Source organism: Salmo salar, chromosome ssa05, assembly GCF_905237065.1.
Source record: "Salmo salar chromosome ssa05, Ssal_v3.1, whole genome shotgun sequence".
Classification (NCBI taxonomy): Eukaryota; Metazoa; Chordata; class Actinopteri; order Salmoniformes; family Salmonidae; genus Salmo; species Salmo salar.
This window is the reverse complement of record NC_059446.1, coordinates 35722262-35744379: the sequence shown is the minus strand read 5'-3', so window position 1 is coordinate 35744379 and position 22118 is coordinate 35722262. Positions and strand designations below refer to the sequence as shown.

The following is a 22118-nucleotide window of genomic DNA, read 5'->3' as shown; positions in this document are numbered from 1 at the left end:
CTTTGACAGGTGAGGCCTCCAGGCCAAGCCCACATTAACGCACTCATGGCAGTCTTGAAGAAAGAGGAGCCAAGGAAGGTGATAGGAAGATCTAATGCACTATAAACACTCCAGAGTGGCCAAGCTGCGCTTTGGCTTTCCTTATCTTCTGTCTTATACTCTCCATCTTCCTTCATGTCTCTTGTCTCCTGCTCCCCACCTGTGGGCCCTCGGCCCTGGATGTCCATAGCAGGCCTCCCTTCAAGTCCCTGCTGCATGCTAATGGCCCCTGAGGTGTGAAGTGCAGATTGGCCCTTGGTGGATGACGGCCTCTGGGCTCCAACCGGGCTGTCAGCTACTGTGTAGGTTTTAGCTACTGCAGGTGGAACCCTGACACCACAGGGACCCTCTCCTCCAATGGGTCTACCATACCTCAGAACTAATGACCAGGGACAGGAGTTTTTCCTGATCTCAAATTACCTTGCCTGGGGGAAAAAACTCTGGACCCTAGTCATTGCCTAAAGCTACGGCCCAGAATTTTTCTGGTTACGTCGCATAGTCAAGAAAAACTCATGGCCCCACTTATGACCATAACAAGGACAGTACATTGATAAGTGAAGAGGGATCATACAAGATAGCAACCCTGTGGTGCAGGGGGATTTCACAGCTCAATAACTTAAGAGTATTTAATTACAATCTATATTATAATCCGTCCCCATGAGACTGGCATATTGTAACCAAGATGGAGGAGATGGACAGGGCTCTAGTGCAGATGAACTGAACCAAGCTCGGGAGAGACACTCGCCTAATGACACGGTCCTAGAAACAAGTGAGAGAAAACAAAAGGGAGTAGGTGGAGAGAAGGAGAGAGGTCACAGCTCCCTCCAGACAAAGCCTGGGCAGAATGAGGCTCATCTGGGTAGCACTGCCTGACTCTCCAAGACACATCTCCGTCCGGGAGGGAGAGAGCACTGACTAACTCACCATGGCAACTAATCAATAGGTGACAGAGTCAGTCAGAACTGAGCCGCGGCTGAGCTTGTCCCACCTCCCCCCACGTTCCCAGGGTAACCAAAGCTCCCCTCCTCCGTAGGACAGGGCAGGAGGGGACCCCCATAAACCCCTCACAGATCAGGGAGGGAATTTTATCCCCCACTGCACAAGACTTAGTGTGGTGGTGGGGTGTTTGTGGAGGGGTGATGTGTGATGTATGTGTGTGTGTGTATATATATATATATGTTTGGGGGGGCTTTGTATGTGTATGGGTTGTGTGGGGGGGATTTGAGTGTGCGTTTGCACACGTGTGTGTGTGTGTGTGTGTGTGTGTGTGTGTGTGTGTGTGTGGGAGGGTGTTGAATGGAGGGGCGGCATGGGTATTGAGTTTGAGACAGGTTACAGCCAGGAGCTTAATGAACACAGATCGTGACAATACGAATACGATCAGGAGCCATCTGACGGGTCTAAGGCACCGCGCGCCAATCGTGTGTCTGTCAATCTGTGTTCCTTCTCACTGTCCCCCAACCATCACTAATCAATATCTGTGGCCTAGATGAGAGGCCTAATCTGCCCCTTGCGTCGCCCCCTACCTCCATCAACCCCCGCGCCCCAATCGCTGCATTGTAACTGTATCGTCGCTATAGAATCCCGTAATCAGATCGCTGTCACTGGACATATCGCATATGTACCTCGGGCCTAACTCACACACACACACACACACACACACACACTTGGCCCCGTTTTCTAGGCTCTCAAGACGGGGTCAACTAGGGTCAGATAAATACCACTGCTCTTTGCAAATTAGGTGAAATCATGGTACATGCTCCAGTGTTCGTAGACAATGTGAAATAGGACATATTAGGTCACGCACAATAGGTCTGGTCAAAAAGAGTATGACATTTTTGCCGCCCATTGGTCATGTAACGGTTTGTTACACGCAATGTGCTTTCTGGAATCCACCGGACAGATGTTGCTTTCCGGTTTTGTGGTGAAACAAAGGTGCGGTTGAATTTATTCTGCCACTGTGTTCTTATTGTCTCTGCCTTAGGCCTATATATCACAGTGGCAAGGCATATGAACTAACAGGCTATAGAGCAAACATCGCAATTATCACAACACATGGGTTGTAATATGGCATTTTTTTCCTGGCTTCCCCGGTGATTTTACCAACTCACTACTACTATGTGTTATTGGACCACTACATGGTCAAAAGTATGTGGTCACCGGGGGGCCTCCCGAGTGGCGCAGTGGTCTAAGGCACTGCATCGCAGTGCTAGCTATGCCACTAGAGATCCTGGTTCGAGACCAGGCTCTGTCGCAGCCGGCCGCGACTGGGAGACCCATGGGCCATCGCACAATTCGCCCAGCGTGGTCCGGGTTAGGGGAGGGTTTGGCCGGCAGGGATGTCCTTGTCCCATTGCGCACTATCGACTCCTGTGGCGGGCTGGGCGCAGTACACGCTGACACGGTCACCAGGTGTATAGTGTTTCCTCCGACACATTGGTGCAGCTGGCTTCCGGGTTAAGCAGGCATTGTGTCAAGAAGCAGTGCAGCTTGGCTGGATTGTGTTTCGGAGGACGCACGGTGCTCGACCTTTGCCTCTCCCGAGTCAGTACGGGAGTTGCAGTTATGGGATAAGACTGTAACTACCAATTAGATGCCACGAAATTGGGGAGAAAAAGGGGTAATAAATAAATAAATAAGGATGTGGACATCCGCTCGTCAAACATCTCATTCCAAAATCATGGGCATTAATATGGAGTTGGTCCCCCCTTTGCTGCTATAACAGCCTCCTCTCTTCTGGGAAGGCTTTCCACTAGATGTTGTAACATTGCTGCGGGGACTCGCTTTGTTTCAGCCACAATAGCATTAGTGAGGTCGGGCAGTGATATTGGGCATTAAGCCTGACTCGCAGTCAGTCTTCCAATTCATCCAAAAGGTGTTCAGGCGAGTCAAGTTCTTCCACACCAATTTCAACAAACCATTTCTGTATGGACCTCACTTTGTGTACAGGGGCATTGTCATGCTGAAACAGGCAAGGGCCTTCCCCAAACTGTTGCCACAAAGTTGGAAGCACAGAATCGTCTAGAATGTCATTGTATGTTGTAGCATTAAGATTTCCCTTCACTGTGACTAAGGGGCCTAGCCCGAACCATGAAAACCAGCCCCAGACCATTATTCCTCCTCCCCCAAACATTACAGTTGGCACTATGCATTGGGGCAGGTAGCATTCTCGTGGCATCCGTCAAACCCAGATTCATCCGTCGGACTGACAGATAGTGAAGCGTGATTCATCACTCCAGAGAACGCATTTCCACAGCTCCAGAGTCCAATGGTAGTGAGCTTTACACCACTCCAGCCGATGCTTGGCATTGCGCATGGTGATCTTAGGCTTGTGAGCAGCTGCTCGGCCATGGAAACCCATTTCATGACGCTCCTGACGAACAGTTCTTGTGCTGACGGTTGCTTCCAGAGGTATTTTTTAACTCAGTAGTGATTGTTGCAACCGAGGACAGACGTTTTTTTACGCGCTACGCGCTTCAGCACTTGGTGGTCCCATTCTGTGAGCTTGTGCGGTCTACCACTTTGCAGCTGAGCCTTTGTTGCTCCTAGAAGTTTCCACTTCACAATAACAGCACTTGCAGTTGACAGGGACAGCTCTAGCAGGGCAGAAATTATACGAACTGACTCGTTGGAAAGGTGGCATTCTATGACAGTACCACGTTGAAAGTCACTGAGCTCTTCAGTAAGTCCATTCTACTACCAATATTTGTCTATGGAGATAGCATGGCTGTGTGCTCGATATTATACACATGTGAGAAACAGGTGTGGCTGAAATAGCCGAATCCATTCATTTGAAGGGATGTCCACATACTTTTGTATATATAGTGTATATAGGCTAACGTAGCTCCCTAACCCTGTTTCCCAATCGGCTGTGTATGTGTGTCATCCACCAATTACATACAGTCATCCTCCCAAATAAGTTCAAGTGAATGTCAACAACAGGGCATTCTGGGACACAAACCAAAGAATCCCTGTAGGGAGAACCCTTTAAAAATATCACCTCACTATACCAACCACCCCTAGCGAATTCTACCTTCCAGCCCTGGGTATGATTTGTGTTTGTTATCTTTGTGGACAAAGGGACTGTAAAGCCTGTCTCGTGTTTGATGAGTCTCATAGTCACACATACCAGCCTCACTCTGGTGTTCCTGGGCATCAAAAAACATGAACAAAGACTCCAAAAACACCCAAATGCATCCTTTTACAAACAGCAAAGCTTTCAGTATAGTGATGCAGGTCTTTAGATGTTGTACACGTGAAGTTGTGACATTCTCACTTCTTTCTGGTTGTTTTTGGAGTCTTTGTTCATGTTTTTTGGACGCCCTGGAACTCTAGAATAAGGTTCAGGAAGTAAATCACAAGTGAAATTGCAACAACAAAAAAGTGTTTGGACAAATTAGGTTCCTAAATAATGAAATATTGAAATTGGGAGCTGGGTGTTGTTGAGGAAAGGTAACTCTAGTGACATCTGAGGCATCTGTAAGGTAATCTGGCTGGTAGCATGGCACGCCCCTACACTGGTGAGTCATGGGTGAGGCATGCATAAAGACATGAGTGAAGAGGAGATACTCTGGCCTGCCTTCCAACTATGTCTGAGTGGGCAGGACTATGCTGAGTAAAGCATGCCAATTGAAGATATTAATTAAAATTAAATTTATAAATAAAGTTTGCACATGTTGTCTATCAGAATGTCAATTTCCTCGTTTTTATTTTCATTCATATTTTTCCTGAATAGAATTGACATTTACCCCAACCCTGAATGACTGGATATTATTAGTCACTCTAAGCCAGAGACAGTATGTCTTCATTCTGAGATTCCTCACGCCTTATCAGGAGTCTCAATCGAAGCTGTTGGGCAACAATCCTAGATTAACACTCTGAAAGACTGCCAACTGTTTTCGCCCTGATAACAGAATATCACAGTAAGAAAATGGTACAGGCCTAGAAAGAATATACACAGTGTGTATGTTTGATTGAAAAACAAATAAAACCATTATTTTTAATTGAATTAATTCAAAGAACCATTCCCTAACACGCATGTCTTGACATTTACACCTGATTGCTGTCCAACGTCTATAAACCTTTCATTTTAATCATTTTACCTACTGACATCAATGGAAGTAATTTGGTCCTAAGGCTCTACTCTGATTCTGGAGTGGCGGTGGCTTTGCCTTTCAAGCGTCTCCCAATCTGCATTCTTTGTGTTTGTGTAATGCACGGCAATGCAACCATAAGCTATAATTAACAAGAGACATCTGCATCACGGAGCACGTCTGTTGGTGGCTTGGTGCTTACAGTGAGTTCAGAAACTATTCAGACCATTTCACTTTTTCCACATTTTGTTACGTTACAGCCTATTTCTAAAATGGATTACGTACATTTTTTCCCTCATCAATCTACACACAATACCGCATAATGACAAAGCAAAAACAGAAGTAACTTATTTACATAAGTATTCAGACCCTTTAATATGAGACTTGAAATTGAGCTCAGGTGCATCCTGTTTCAATTGATCATCCTTGAGATGTTTCTACAACTTGAGTGGAGTCCACCTGTAGTAAATTAAATTGGTTGGACATGATTTGGAAAGGCACACGCCTGTCTATATGAGGTCCCACAGTTGACAGTGTATGTCAGAGCAAAAACCAAGCCATAGGGTCGAAGGAATTGTTCGTAGAGCTCAAAGACAGGATTGTGTCGAGGCACAGACCAAGGGAAGGGTACCAAAACATTTCTGCAGCATTGAAGGTCCCCAAGAACACAGTGGCCTCCATCATTCTTAAATGGAAGAAGTTTGGAACCTTCAAGACTCTTCCTAGGGCTGGACGCCCGGCCAAACTGAGCAATCGGGGAGAAGGGCCTTGGTCAGGGAGGCGAACAAGAAACCAATGGTCACTCTGAAAGAGCTCCAGAGTTCCTCTGTGGAGATGGAAGAACCTTCCAGAAGGACAACCATCTCTGCAGCACTCCACCAATCAGGCCTTTATGGTAGAGTGGCCAGACGGAAGCCACTCCTCAGTAAAAGGCGCTTGGAGTTTGTCAAAAGACACCTAAAGGACTCTCAGACCATGAGAAACAATTTTCTCTGGTCTGATGAAACCATCCCTACGGTGAAGCATGGTGGTAGAAACATCATGCTGTTGGGATGTTTTTCAGCAGCAGGGACTGGAAGACTAGTCAGGATTGGGGGAAAGATGAATGGAGCAAAGTACAGAGACATTCTTGATGAAAACCTGCTCCAGAGCACTCAGGACCTCAGACTGGGGTGAAGGTTTACCTTCCAACAGGACAATGACCCTAAGCACACAGCAAAGACAACGCAGGAGAGGCTTCGGGACAAGTCTCTGAATGCCCTTGAGTGGCCAAGTCAGAGCCTGGACTTGAACCCGATCGAACATCTCTGGAGAAACCTGAAAATAGCTGTGCAGCGACGATCCCCATCCAACCTGACAGAGCTTGAGAGGATCTGCAGAGAAGAATGGGAGAAACTCCCGAAATACAGGTGTGCCAAGCTTGTAGTGACATACCCAAGAAGACTCGAGGCTGTAATCGCTGCCAAAGGTGCTTCAACACAGTGCAGAGTAAAGGGTCTGAATACTTATGTAAATGTAATTTTTTTTTATTGTTTTATACATTTGCAAAATTTTCTAAAAACCTGTTTTTGATTTGTCATTATGGGGTATTGTGTGTAGATTGATGAGGGGGGGGGGGAAAGCTACTTAGAATAAGGTTGTAACGTAACAAAATGTAGCAAAAGTCAAGGGGTATGAATACTTTCCGAACGCACTGAATATCCACCCAGGGAGGGTAGGACTAAAATTCTAAACTAAGGTGATAAAATAAAATCTGAGGAGAAAAGACATTTGACATTTTTTACATTTTAGTCATTTAGCAGACGCTCTTATCCAGAGCGACTTACAGTAGTGAGTGCATACATTTCATACATTTCTTCTTTTTTTTTTGTACTGGCCCCCCATGGGAATTGAACCCACAACCCTGGCGTTGCACACACCATGCTGGCATTGCAAACACCATGCTCTACCAACTGAGCCACAGGGAGGGCCGAGAGAGAGAACAGAGAAAATGTCCAATTTCATTTTCTGTTTATTGACTGAGGGCTGTCTATCAGTCAGTTCGGACCATTGTGAGTAAGTGAGTGTGAGTGTCTGGACAGGAGAGGAGAGAGGGTTGGTTGGATGGATGGCTCTCAGAGGGTCAGCCCCAAAGCCCTGACCCCAGGAGGATTTGATGCCATTTTCCCACGCAGGGAGCCAACCTGAGAGGAGCTTGTTAACAACATCTGCCCCAGTTCAGGAAGATTAACCCCCACCACATCGCCCCAACCCCCACACCTCCACACACATACACACACAGACTGACACACACAAACACACCCCTCTGCTGGCTGTCAGTCTTGCCGGTCCCACACGAGGGTCACCTCTCCGGACAAGCCTGCCCCAAGCTGGACACGCAGGGCGCTCCAGGCCAGGCCAGCTGAGATCAGAGGGAAGGACCTCCTGAAGATCCCAGCCATAGCAGATCAATACCAATACAGCCCAAGTCTGCTTCTGGACTGGAATGAGGCCTGATAGACAGACTAAGTCTAACATCTCATCTGAGTTTCTGTCTCACTACAACTGTCACCTACACTATATGGCACAAATCAGTATCAACCCCTTTTCCATGTTGGATGACGCACATAGTGACTGTTTGAAGAGTAAGAGCGTGATTTAGGTATGTAAAAGTGTGTTCATTTTTGGAACGAGGTGTGTCCTGATATAGACTTGCTGAGCAGGTTCATGCCACATAGTAGGCGTGTGATGTCACCAACATCAGTCAGTCGACCTGTCACAGACTTTAAGAATGACTTTTCCATTTATGATATTGATGTAGACGGAACCCTCTAAAAGACCTACTCATATTCCCTCACAACACCTAGTTAACATACTATGACACCCATATAAGTGTGTCATGCCTTATCACAACTGAATGAAAAGACAACAGGAAAAACTGATAGAAATTCAAATATGACACTGAAGCTCTGTAATACAAAAATGTAATACATGTACGTAAGTGGAAGAGAATAAAAAATGCCCAGAAAAAAAAAAATGATATTCAAGCATGACGACACACACAAACAGTTAAACACGCATTATCACAAACCAGAACAAGCACCACACAGCAGTAGATAGAATCCTCTGGGAATCCGCTGAATCCGTGTTCTACAGGGGTATAATTAGGTTAGTTTTTGGAGGGGGGGGGGGGGTTAAACAAACAGGCCCAGTGAGGTCATAGGCAGATGGAAGTGGGGATATGCCTGCACTTGCTGAGTGTGCACAGTGCTCCACATGACAGGCCCTGAGAGAGGCCCTGTGGGCGATCAGCGGGTGGGTGGGGGGGGGGGGGGCTGACGGTGGCCAACAGCACACCACCGATGTTCTCACTGCCAGAACATTCACACCCAGTCAATAGATCAGGGTTTGGCTACTTAGCTACATGTACTGTATACGGTTTTCCAAGATCTCATTTCAGAACTAAATCAGGATTAGCCATGTTATAAGTGTCCTCAGGAGAAACAATACAGATAATAGTTTGGCTACTTAGCTAAATGTACTGTATACGGTTTTCAAAGAACTCCGATGGGAAAACAATGCATTACACCCAAATGCACCAGAAAAACTTTGATAACTCTTACATCAAATGAAGCAGTAGATCTTTGATAACTCTTGCATCATATTTCCTGTAGGGCCTTGCTATCCTAATGGAAAAGTACAACAGAACTGAATCCTCCCCGGTTATCAAACAAACTATGAGGGCTGGAGGCCGCTCCGCTCGGGGATCACATACCAACTGACTGATCTAGCACATTTTGACAGATGGCACAGAACCACCATTCTCTCTGACTCCGGCTCAGTGCAAACACCTCCGACATGGCCGACCGGGGAGGGAAAAGCTGCTTAATTGCAAAAAAATTACTTGAAGAGGGTGATTAGCTGACGGCCGGCCGCTAGCGCACTAGAGTGATTTAAGACCCTTTCAGTGAATGCAGGGAGGTCTGGATAATCTTTCCCTCCACAAAGGTGCGTGGGGCTAATCCAGGCCGCTTTGCTGAGCTGTGGATCAAATCCTACAGGGAGTGTGGGAAGGCCAGCGGGACAGCCAACGCTCCGGCCCTCTTGGTGGCCAGGGTGGCCTATCCCAGGGTGCTTTGCACCAGTATAGACCTGCCTGCTTGCTCCATACCTCTGCTGTAAGGGTGTTGGACAGAAGGAGTGTGCTGGAATGCCAAGAAACAGGGTCTCAGATTGTTTTGTGTGTGTGTGTGTGTGTGTGTGTGTGTGTGTGTGTGTGTGTGTGTGTGTGTGTGTTTATAAGTAGTAAGGAATTGCATCCAAATGGTCTCTATCCCTTCTTTAAGTATTTTACTTCCTAACAGCAGCAATTCCTAAGCAGAAACCTGAAGGAAACCTTTTCTGTGTATGAGTACGAGTCGGTTTCACAGTCAAGCGTTTTATTCAGTTTGTCAAGTCACATTCAAAACAAGGATGACTAATTAAATTACATCATATTTAAATTATTTTATTTAATCTAATACTTTTCTGCTTTTGAATATTCTGACAAAAAAACAAAAATAATTGTGTCTGGAAATGAAGTATTTGAAAAAGCTTAATGAAGCTTATACTTTGTCAATAAAATGTATAGACCAATGAATTCCTACATGAATTGTATATTTTGCTTGTTAATTCATTTATTCAAATAGTATTGACTAATATATGACCATTCACACTCATTATCCAACCAATTGAACATGTTGATGATAAACCGTATGCAATAAAGGAATGGATTTACAGGTATAGGCCTATATCCACATTGTATCTGCTACTATTGTAGGGGAGAGTGGGGTAAGTTGAGCCAAAGGGGTAAATTTGTTTCTAGGAAACCATACAGAAACTTAATAATGTGACCAAATATTTGTAATTTTCACCAAATCAAATTAATTTAGTGTTAGATGTTTCATTATGCTTGTATCTGAACCAAAGGAGATACTTTTAAGATGTTTCTATATATCAGCTGGGGGTCTCTACTCTATAAGCCTCAATATGAGGTCCTAAACCTAGCATGAAAGTGCATCCTTGTTGCAGCTGTGTGGGCTAATCAAAATGTTTGCCTTGGGGTAAGTTGAGCAAATGCCCATGGGGAAAATTGAGCCAACGGTTGAGCCAATGGCAAGTTGAGTTGAGTTTTCTTCCCAGGCGTAATGCAATGCATTATCGTAGGGATATGAAGTAACAACAGGGCCTATGTTAAACGTGTTTTAAAAAGTAAAATATGTTAGGTGATAAGCCTGTTTTAAGCTTAAACTTATAAAAATACAAAAAAAGAGATTGTGATTGTGTTGAATTATTTTTTGGAAATAAAGATTGACATGGTTTTTAAAAGGTAGTGGTAATAGTTAATTCTGTACAGAAATTTTAAGGCAGCTTAATTTACCCTGTGCCAAGAGACCAGTTTTCAAAACTGTAATGTTTACATGAATTCTGATTATTTCCAGGAATACACATAGATATCTTTGTTAGAAAGAATACTATCTCTGCCTTGTCAGAGTGATGCTGAATGTAAAAACGACTCAACTTATCCCACTCTCCACTATAATATGTATGAATGTAAAATGTTGATATACATTGATCCAAAGTCAATATTGGAAAGACTTGAGAAAGACTGCTGAATTCCAAGGTGTAAAAATGAGCGGTATAAACAATTACATTATAAAAGAAAGTCAACACAACTTTCATAGGTCACCAGCTTGGCAGTTGTCACCATAACTTATCTGATTGAATCATTCAGAGGCACATTCCATAAAATAAACTATAGACCACAGTAAATATAACTTACAAACATTCCCTTTCGAAATGAAAACTATATTGAGTAGCCTGCATGGTTTGGTAAGAAACTAAAGTTATACTATTGATTAAAGCTGTCCAATAGGCCTAGAAGCAAATCAGTAAGAAGTTAAATTCAGGACAGAGTAAATTAAACAATTTCCCGTCTCAGATAAGTATGGAAAAATGTCAGCAATAACTTGGAATGGTTAGGCATACTTTTTATAGGGCCATTATCTTTTACATTGAGATATTGAAAAGGTGCCGCGTTGTTTTCCTATGTCCCAACAAAATTGTACAAGTCAGTAGGCTAATCATTGATACCCCTTATTTAGGAATAGGCCTAGATATTCATGGAGTCAAAAAAAATGTACTCTGCAACCAAAGTTAATTAAAATAGGTGTATATTTCGATAATTGGAAGAGATTTGACTAGTCATTAAATTTAACAGAATTACCCAAAATATTGGGCTACGCGCTACTTTAGACCTAGATTTCACATTTTGTTTACAGTAGGCCTTTTTGAGGAAAACTTGAGTTATAGAGCGCGTTCATCCAGCATGTTTGAGTTTATTAGTCACACTTCGTTACACCCATCGTCTAAGATAAATCACTTGCTGTTCAATGTTATGCTCATTTCATTCTGAGGCGGCATCTCCTAGGATACTTGACAGATTTCACCCATCAAACTCACGTCATATCCCCTATAGACAAGTACAACACAGGTGGCTCATACCCCACACAAATCACCAAAAAAACATGAGTCAGTAATCTTGTTTCGTACAAATTTATTCATCATTTAAGAATAGAGGATGGTCTTAAAGTAGAAACGTCAGTTTTAAATAAAACCTCTTGGCCCATGATATGGGTTAACCTGACACTGTCAAAACATCACAGAAAGGGAAATTGTCACAAAACAAAAAAGTGGAACATGACGTAGGCCTACAGAGGGTTCACAAGCTTAAAAAACAACGTACTATAAATAAACTAGCGCTTGCGACCCCGCACAGTCTTACATTTCATTAAAACCTAGGTCATAAAGAAAAAGACTACAAAGATTTGGACACAGCCGACACAAACGGACATTCTACAAATTAAGTGTAAACATTTATGATCCAACTCTCCATCCAGCTTTTCTGAAATACAATGGCGTCTTCATGAGGCCACAAGCCTTTTTCATAGAGAAAAAAAAAATGGCATTAAAATATAGAAGTCCATTTCTCCTACAGAATTTGATTGCGTATACTCATGATAAAAGACTCTTTGCAATGCAATTTACTCTGGTGGGCTCAACATTCAACTTCAGTCCAGGATATGTAGTTTTAAAAATGCTTTTAACATGGACAACTCATTGAGATAAAAAATACAATTTCATTGTTTTAAACAAAACTACTGAACGTCGACTCTTTTAGCAATCAAAATGTTCAAGTATCCGAAGTACTTAAGTTTAGTCATTTTTTCAAATGTGGGTTAGGGGTAGCGTTCCGTTCACGCCAGTCCCCGCGGTCTGATAGTGCGGATGTACACTGTGTAACCGACTGGTCTGAAGAGAAGAGTGATCCGCGCCGTCTCCACCCGGAGGCAGGTACATGCTGATCATATCCCTCAGATCCCCCAAACACGCTCTCTGGGAGTGGGAGGTAATCGCCGGTGGAGGTGAGCTCGGCTCGGTCTTGCACACGGAGGCCATGGAGCCCAAGCCCATGGCGTTGGAGGTCTGCTGTGTGTATGCTGGGGACATGCTGTACGTGGACGCTGCGTTCATGTAGGTCTGTGCCGAGGACATCATGGGGTACTGAAGCCCTGCCATCTCATACCGGTGCATCTGCTGGATCTGAGGGCTGTTCATGCTGTGATGCGGAGGGTAGGCCAACTGGTCCTGCATGAGGGAGTACGCACTGTTTGTCCAGCCATTCATGTGAGCGTAACTGTCCATCCGCTGTCCCACCGAGACGCCGTTGTTAACAGCGTTGGCACCTGGCGCCAGAAGTCCTCCTGGCAAAGAATACTTGTCTTTCTTGAGCAGGGTTTTGGTCTTCCTGCGGGGACGGTATTTGTAATCCGGATGCTCCTTCATGTGCATGGCGCGCAGACGCTTGGCCTCGTCGATGAAGGGTCTCTTCTCCGCGTCGGTCAAAAGTTTCCAGTCTGCACCGAGCCGCTTGCTGATCTCAGAGTTGTGCATTTTAGGGTTCTCTTGTGCCATCTTTCTCCGCTGTCCACGGGACCACACCATGAAAGCGTTCATAGGCCTCTTCACCCGGTCCTGGTCGTTGGCACTGTTGTTCTTGTTGCCCGCAGCGGAGCCCGAATTGGACTGCGGGAGCGGGCTCTTGATCTCGGTTTCCATCATGTTATACATTCAAACGGCTTTAAAATGTTCACTCTCAGGCGCGGAAAATGTATAACAAAATACCCTCAGACTAAAAGAGAGGTAGAAATAGTACTGACCACCAGTCTCATGTGAGGAAAAAAAGTTGTCAAAAGAAGCTTAGGTATTGCTAGTTTGCCAGGTGCTTCCAATGTCTCACTTCTCGTCAGCAAGCTCTGTTCACCACCGCTCTAAAACAGAACTCTGCAAACTTGTCCGCCAACCTCAGCTGTTATTAGTGCCTGGGCCATGTGATTTGGATTGACAGTGTAACAATAAGTGGCTCTCGACCAATCACAGCGCTCTGTTTTGGGCAGAGTTAGAGATATATTCAACTTTATACATAAAGAACACGTTATAAGGCAGTTAAATTCTATTTTAGTTCATCAAAGTAATCAAAGTGTACTCTAAATGTATATCTGTATTTCGACATGTTAAAATGTAAGTTACATGCATGAAAAGTTGTAGAATATGTCTGAAACCTGACTGAAACAAACGGAATCTTAGCCTGTAGCGTTTTAAAATAAAACGAATACATTTGATGGAACGGATCACGTCGACAATTTAAGTTGATCATCAAATATATTAGCCTAATGGTTCAATATATAGGTTGGAGTTTGTAAATTGCATTTGTAAGTGCTATACAATTTTACACGTAACACTTGCGTATAAAACTTTATTATAAATTAATTATGGCACACCCTGTCTATATATAGAGCAAATACGCCAGGCGTAACTTCTTAATTTGTAAACGGTCTTGGTAAAGAAAAAGGTGGAAATCAAATAATCCCATTCAAGTGGCGACATGGAGGCGGGGTTCCAAAGGGCCTAAATGAGTGCAAGGCAAATATCGAGGCAGAAAAGTGGTATTCTCTCCCTTCATTCATGAATTCTCTCACGTCCTTTAAATATCAAGATAATACTATTGTGTTGGACTGGCATCTATAGAATTTGAGGTTATCGTGCTCCCTCATACGGAAGGGTTTGTGTCAATACCATTTCAATTGCAGCCAATTTCAAACGCCAATCTGTTAAAAAAAAAAAGGCCTATTGAAAATGTGTCTGATTATCATTTTCAAAATGGGGATTTGTCATGAATTTAATTAAAATTCATTTATTCAATTGTTAATATGTTGACAAATTCTGATTAATCAAAAAAGCATCAACTTGAACATTTTGGAAATATAAATGTGGGTTACTTGGAATAAACTGCACAGTAAGTGTGCGTAATTGTCACAATAGACTGGATTAAAATGTCAGTTTACCGTGTCCGTTTATATTTGCAAGTGCTACTTCACTTGCTATTTCTCCACTAGTTTTGGTTTATCTCAGTAGCCAGTTCTAAAAACAGCCAACATTGGGACTGGCACACCGGCGAGAGACAAAACCTTGATACATCAACGACCTCTTGTGGTGAGAGGACTGCCTACAGCTCGAACAAAGTACCTCCTCGAAAAGTTTATTTTGAAGGGTTGATGGTGCCCTGAGAAAATTAATATTTCGATTTACCTTGTCGTAAAATTCGACAGCTCGTGTGCGTAAAACGTTTTCGCTCTGTAGTGCTAATGGTTATTAAAATGGTCACCGCGGAGAGTCATTGATTTACATGTGTTGCTTTACAAACGACCTGAAACACCGCTCCTGTTGAGCAGTTTAAACCGATATGACATTCTCTTGCAGCCCTCAGGCAAACTTTACACCTGCTAATGACTACAAGCCTTCGCCAGTCGAAAACGTCCTCAATTAACATCTCCGCCACTCAATATTGAGTACCACAGATCTGTGAGCAATCTAGGGTTTCAAATATTCACGAAAAGGAATTCTCCACACTAATAACTTCACTATTTCACCTAAAGAAGTTCAAAATCTCAATTCACATTAACATATTGGAGTTGTGTAAGCATATTTATGCTTATGAATTGGATTTCAAAATCGAGAAGTTAGATAGTTCGATATCAAAACGTTAAATATTGTAACCTTTTTTCAACATAATTATTATCAAGGCTTGAAAATACACAGGCCTGACATGAAATAATGTATCCATAGTCCATATAGGCCTACCACATAATAACAACATGACATCTGACGATGGCGAACATTGAACATGTGTCTATAGGGGATATTGAATGGAATCCACATTTAAATCAAGTCCGTCAGAGAAAGAGTACATTTCATTTAGTTGAAGACAAAATAAATTAATAGCCATAGAAACGCAGTTCTACACTTGCTATCCAGCTCATAGATACAAAAAATATTGATTTGCCTCGACGTTAATCATCACCCCGCGCATTTCAGTGAAAAGCTGTGTTGATTGGTCCGCCATTAACAGAGCACAGGACATGTCGCTGGACCTCTGTGTTTGAGTTAACCCATCTAATTCTCAGAAACCAGTCATTTGTTTATCTGGGAAGATTCAAAAACTGATCCGCTTGTAATCGTTTTATGGAAATCGACCAGACAACGGGAAAATAAAAACTCCGGGCTCAGTAAGGAGGACCTATGATGTGCACCTCATTTCCTAATTAAGGACAGCGGAGGGCGAGGAGGACCACCAGCAAAGCCTGCCAGTGTTCGGCCTCAGCGAGCTCCATGCCCCTCAGGCCCCTGAGCGTCACGGCTTTCAGAATCACACGGTTGAAAGTATTTGAAGTACATTTGTGAATGTTCAAGTGTGCAGAGTCATCTGCAACGAGCATGCAAACAATAGTAGCCATATCTGATAAGGTCCTGTTCAGAAATAAACTTCATTTTAATTTGATCAACTTGTCATGCATCACCAATAGATGCAGCAATTGAGTGGCAAATAAAAAAGCCTATTTTATAAAAATGTCTTCAATATAGTATATCATCCAAGACACACACAGATATTTTCTGTGAAATATCCAACTAAAGCCTCGTTTGATAACCTGCCCCAGCACCAACAAAAGCCCTCTCATCAACAATTGGCCAAGAGCTCCCATTCATTGGCCAACCAAGCCTGTTTTTTTTATAGCCCAATGTATACAAAAATCTTTTTTTAATAAAATGTATTGCGTAAAAGCATATTCCCCAGATGGTGAATTCAGGATAAAACACTATAGCCTACACTAATACTTTTGCAACCGTTCATGTATAATCTCTATTTCAGTGATTATCTGAATCTGGTTAATGAGCAGTAAATAAACAATATCGAAATGGCAGAAAGCCCCGCTATCGCATATCCGCACAATATGATAAGGGGGTAGATATACTAAATAGTATATAATGAACAACGATATTTGCGCAGGGCTTTAGGCTAATTAAAATTCATTCTACTTCGGTCTAATTGACACAAAAGCTGCATTAATTCCCCCATTGAAAGGAGACGCAGTTCCCTATGCAAGCTTAGCGTAACTGACTGAATAAAGCTTTTGGTCAGAGAAATTGAATTCAGGACGGACAATGTGCTGGAGCAGTGCTGCAAGGCGCATGAAAAACATAATATCCCCACTGAAATAAATATATTAGACGTGTCCGTTTATGCGTTTATCATTTTAAATAAAGACTTTTGGCTGATTTAAACCCCCTAAACTGAATAGAGAGGTGTATCTGTGGTATTTAACTAGCCTTATCAATATACCTGTAAATAAATCATTGTGGTGGTTTTAGTTGCTGGGTTTGTTGCTTGGCATACAATGAAAGTGAAAAGAAATGTGTTATAAATGTGAAACTGATCCGCCAGTTCTCTATTTAATCCATAAGGGAAAACTCTACATTTGGCCTGCGAAAATATGGATATTCCCTCAAACGGACTATAAACCATTGCATTAGATGTCCATTTAAACCCCACGGCCTCTGGAATCAATAACTTTTTTGTTTCAGCTCAGTGACTGCGGACAAGGCCTTTGAGAAACAGTAATTAATAAAGAATGGGTTTTCAATTACAACCACAATAGAGACTGTCTCATTAAGATTTGCATGATTTTTTGGACCAGGAATGCAAATGAAGATGCAATTAACGTACGGTCTGCTGTTCCCATTGTGCCAGTGTGAACGGCTGAGTCCTAAAATAATATGCATGGGTCACTTCAAGGAAGAGGAGGACAGTGGGATTATTACCCTCGTTTATTGTAAAAGTCATAACATTTGTACGAAGTCATGCTACTGTAGATGTTTAATGTTATTAACCGCATGCGTTGCTGCATATAGGCTATATTTTCATGTGTTTAATGTCTGGATGTAATGCAGGGTCATTTTAGCTTCTAATCACATTTCACCAGAGATTACATAATGTACTAATTGCATTGGCAAAATTACCACAACTTTGAATCCTCCAAATTAAAGATTTTTGCAAAGTTAAATAACCAGGATACATACTCCGTATGTCTATGAATAAAACTAAAGGGCGTACATTATTGTTAATTAATTTACATTTAGCCGGTTTAGTATTCCTATTTCCATATTTTTGTACAGTATGTTTTCAGTCTGCTGTCTATAGACCCTTTAAAAATGTCATAATGTGCCATGCATAATAGTCGATGGAACACCAAAGGTTATCACGAACTGTGTGCCAGTGTCAGACAATATTCCTCAATTGTGCGTATCATTATTATTATTATTTTACTAACGAGCAACAGCATCAGTGCAGCAGACGGGAATTACTGGCTGTTTATTAATCCTAACGATATCACACCAGTTTGCATCATGTGCGCGGCAACTCCTACGTCACTGTTGTAGCCAAGCATATCAAGTAGTAGCCGACAGTGAGCAGCCGTGATTAATTTGTCCACGGTTCATTTAGCTGGCATCTTTAAGGATTTATCTGTCACAATAGCAACATTTCGAAAAACAGTCTATGTCAAGGATTGTATGCCATCTATAAATACATATTTGGGAAATATGTGAGGGTCAATTTCCAAAAGAAACAAAAGACTGTTCTCTCTCTCGAAAACAATATAATGCCCAGATTTTGTTAACACATTGCAGAGAACAGACAGATCTAACAACTCCTCAACATTTGGTCATTCCATAGGCTAAAGATGCAAGAGATGCCTGTATGTATAGCATCACTGCTCCCAATGCATCACATAGTGGGTGTAAAGGAGGGCTGGGGGAAGTGGTTTTCATGAACCAGAGGATGAGAGGCAGTGTGTGACTGTTAGAGCATCATGTCATTGAAAGCCATGTCCATGACCCAGTCAGTCATTCGATGGAGGGACTGTCCATCACACCTTCAAAAATAAACAAAACCAACACTTAGAACATTACTAACTTCCCCTTTTCACAGGGGGCCAATGACCTTTAGTGGTGTTTCATATGTCTGTTGGAGCTAATGGAGAGAGGTGCATTTTTTTTTCACTGCTGCAGAAAAGTCACTTGTTGTGTTTTCATTGCACCGGTGAGGCTCAGCTCTGAGGCATTATGCCTACGTTCACCACCACCACCCAAATTGCACCTTGGGTAGTGAGTACGGCCCAGTACATCACTGGGTCCAAGCTTCCTGCCATCCAGGACCTCTAGAGGAAAGGAAGACTCCAGCCACCCTAGTCATAGACTGTTCTCTTCTACCGCACGGCAAGTGGTACTGGAGCGTCAAATCTAAGTCCAAGAGGCTTCTTAACAGCTTCTACCCCCGAGCCATAAGCCTGCTGAACAGCTAATCAAATGGCTACCTGGACAATTTGCAATGACCCCCCCCCCCTTTTTTTTACACTACTGCTATTCACTGTTTATCTATGCATAGTCACGTTACCCCTACCTACATGAACATATTACCCAAATTACCTCGACTAACCTGTACCCCTGTATATAGCCTCGTTATTGTTATTTTATTGTTGCCCTTTTATTTTTTACTTTAGTTTATTTAGTAAATATTTTTCTTAACTGCGCATGTGACAAATAAAATGTGATTTGATTTTGTTGGGCCCTCTGGAATGTAACCATCTCAATTGAGCTGGGACGCAAAGACAACATGCAACATGTTATGTCCCTCCTGTAGCTGTCTGTGAGGAATGCCTGAAATGGAGGCTTGTTTTTTTCCCAGCAGCCCAAGCATGTCGTTGCTCATTATGTTCCAGTGTGAGCAAGGCCGGGCCATGGCTGCTGACACACACAGACCCTGGTGTAATCTCTTTAACCCACCACTGTCATCAGCAGACAAGGCGTGACCACCCAGCACTCTCTCTGCTCCATCTCAATTAGCCAATAGAGTGTCCTGAGGCTAGTCACTTCTGGGTTTATCTGTCTTACTTGGTGTCGTATTCGTGGCTGCATACATAAACACATTTTCTCAAGCACACCCACAGACTCGCTTACTCACCTATACACGTGTGAACACGCACGCACACATGCACTGAGGAGACAGCATTCACCTTACAGACATAAGATACAGTCACCTTTGAGCTACAACTCTCAGGCCTAAATGGACTGTAGCAATAGCTTCTCCCTCTCCAGAAAAGGTTATTTCAAATGAATATCCTGAACACTAAAGTGTAATGGGTTGTTTACTTGTGTTTTAGAATAAATAACACACTTAATGTGTGACTAAGTTGAATAGACAGTTTAGGCAATCATTTAGTCACTCCTGAAGGACTCCTTAAAGGTCCAATGCAGCTGTTTTTATCTCAATATAATTTCTGGGTAACAATTACCTTACTGTTAAATGGTTAAAAAGGGTCAAAAACTAAAATGGCCTCTAAGCAAAGGGACATTTCTCAAGCAAGAATTTTGCTAGGACTGTCTGGGAGTAGTTTGTGTGGGGAGGGGGAAACTGAAAATGAGCTTTTATTGGGAAAGAGGTTTGGAACTCTCCTTCTTATTGGTCTGTTAACTAATTTACCGCATGGTTGATGTCACCATAGAAGGCAAACACCATCCCACCAAAACAGGCTGAAATTTCAGGCAGTCTTTTCAAACATATCTTAAACTAAAAGGGCATTATTCTAATTTTCACAATTTCACAGCCTTATTCCAACCTCATAGTGTGGAAATATATATAAAACACAGGAAAATCACATTTTTGACTGCACTGGGCCTTTAAGCAAAATATGCATTTCATATAAGGGTTATTAACCAATGAAACTCAAAGTTATAATTAACATATGTCATAAAAAAAGGGCACAAAAAGGGCATTAGAGAAGAAGCATTTCAATTATTTTTCCTCCCTGGAGCACATTTTAAAACAATAATTCCTTACTTTTAGTATGGATGATTTAAAAAAACAGCCATAAGAACACATTTGGTATATGGTGCGTTAAATGAAGAATTACCCTGCATTATAAGATCACGACCATTGAAAGCTAATTTCGATTAAGTTTTAATTAAGCAGAACATTTCTATAAATATGCTCATTGCTTCTGAGCTAGTGAGTCAAGCCGGGGGTTCTAACAACCCATTGTTTTAGAATGAGGACCTATCATGACTACTTCTATGTTTGTTCAGAGCAGATTCTGTAGTTGACAATTTCCTCAATTGAAAAAAAACCCTTTAGATTATAATCTGTTGTAATCTCTGTCATCTCAATTGACCCTATGGGCAAATCATATCCAGCCATCTCCTCTCTGGATGAACTGTAGCCCTGTATCTGTGGTGGTCTATTAGTCTTGTGGATGCCTTCACTATATGTGTTATGTGGTGAATACTATGCAGTCAGCACAAAAGATGTGTGCTGAGACGGAGGGGTAAGTACAGTCAGAGCCATAGAGAGTGTATATGACTCTGGGTACGGTATGCTTAATGTCATTGTTCTAACTTAGGGTGCTGGCTTTATAAAACAATACCCTGTCTGTCTGCAGGCTGATGATGCCTTCCTGTTTAGTGATGTTGCCACCTGTAAATCACATTTTATGAACCACCTCTGTCTACTCTGCATTATCAATTTAAAGACTCTTATTGCCTGCTTCATGGCTAATTACAGCACTCATTATTTCCCATGTATCTTTTGAGTCATTGGCATGTTCTACAGTTCTCCCAAAACAATAGAAACTTTCTCCTTTATTGTTTGGGAGAAAGTGCTGAATCGTCACTTTCTTGCTTCGCGTCATGCGCCAGCACGCGGCTGCTTTTTGTTTTAGCCATAATTGAGATACCACTAATCTAGCACCTTTTAAAAAAATGAAACAGTCTCTTTGTCAAGCCTTCATTAGTTTAAGATAATATTGTGAGAATGCAAAATTAATTTGCAGAGTGTATCTTTAATTAATTAAATAAACCCAATGTTGTAATATGATTAATACCATGAAGTTATCTGTATTTTCCCCAAAAATAAATGCGGAATAGGAATACCTTGTGCATTAATTGCAGAAATGGAGGCTTTTACAGTAGCCAGAGCTGGCTGAGGTAATTACAAAAGGTAATTTAACAAATCTTTAAGAGAGAAACAAACAAGTATAAATTGATATATTAATCATTAGCGTCATTATGCCTAATCTGTGCATAATTTGGGTGAATATGACAAATCTCTGTTGCACGCCAAGCATTTGATAATGGAGATAGTGACCATACATTTTGTCTCAGTCATGGTCTCATTAAAAAAGGGCACAATTTAATTAAGAGTTAGCCATCGCCCTCCAAATACATTAATTACCTTGAGCGTGACGAGATGATTTTGGGGGATTACTGATGATTTCATTACAGCCATTGTTCTGTGCGGAGCCCAAAGTAAGGTGTGGAAGTGGGCATGTTGACAGGATAATGGATGGGCTGGCCTCAGAGGAGGGTGCTGCTGGTGGTCACCTTGTCTGTGGTAAGGAGGGGTGAGTTTAGCTCAATTTGAGAGGTGAAACAGGAGATTGTGCTCCCTGCTGGACCTCCAGAGGTAGCAACACATCAACTCACAACTTAACCAGGGTCTATTTAAAACCTGTTGGGGCT

At 42.4% G+C, this 22118-nt stretch overlaps 1 protein-coding gene and 1 long non-coding RNA gene across 2 annotated transcripts in view; both read right to left on the bottom strand.

Annotated features, from left to right (window-relative positions):
• Positions 1–22118, bottom strand: part of LOC106604739 (uncharacterized) — a 51186-nt gene that overhangs the window by 14531 nt on the left and 14537 nt on the right. The window lies entirely within an intron of this gene.
• Positions 11690–13515, bottom strand: LOC106604738 (transcription factor Sox-3). Its single transcript, XM_014199709.2, has one exon. It carries the CDS (start codon positions 13278–13280, stop codon positions 12378–12380), a length of 903 nt encoding a protein of 300 aa, XP_014055184.1. The 5' UTR covers positions 13281–13515; the 3' UTR covers positions 11690–12377.

Excerpts from the sequence above, each read along its gene's own strand:
- LOC106604738 (XM_014199709.2), bottom strand. The coding sequence starts at position 13,280 with ATGTATAACATGATGGAAACCGAGATCAAGAGCCCGCTCCCGCAGTCC.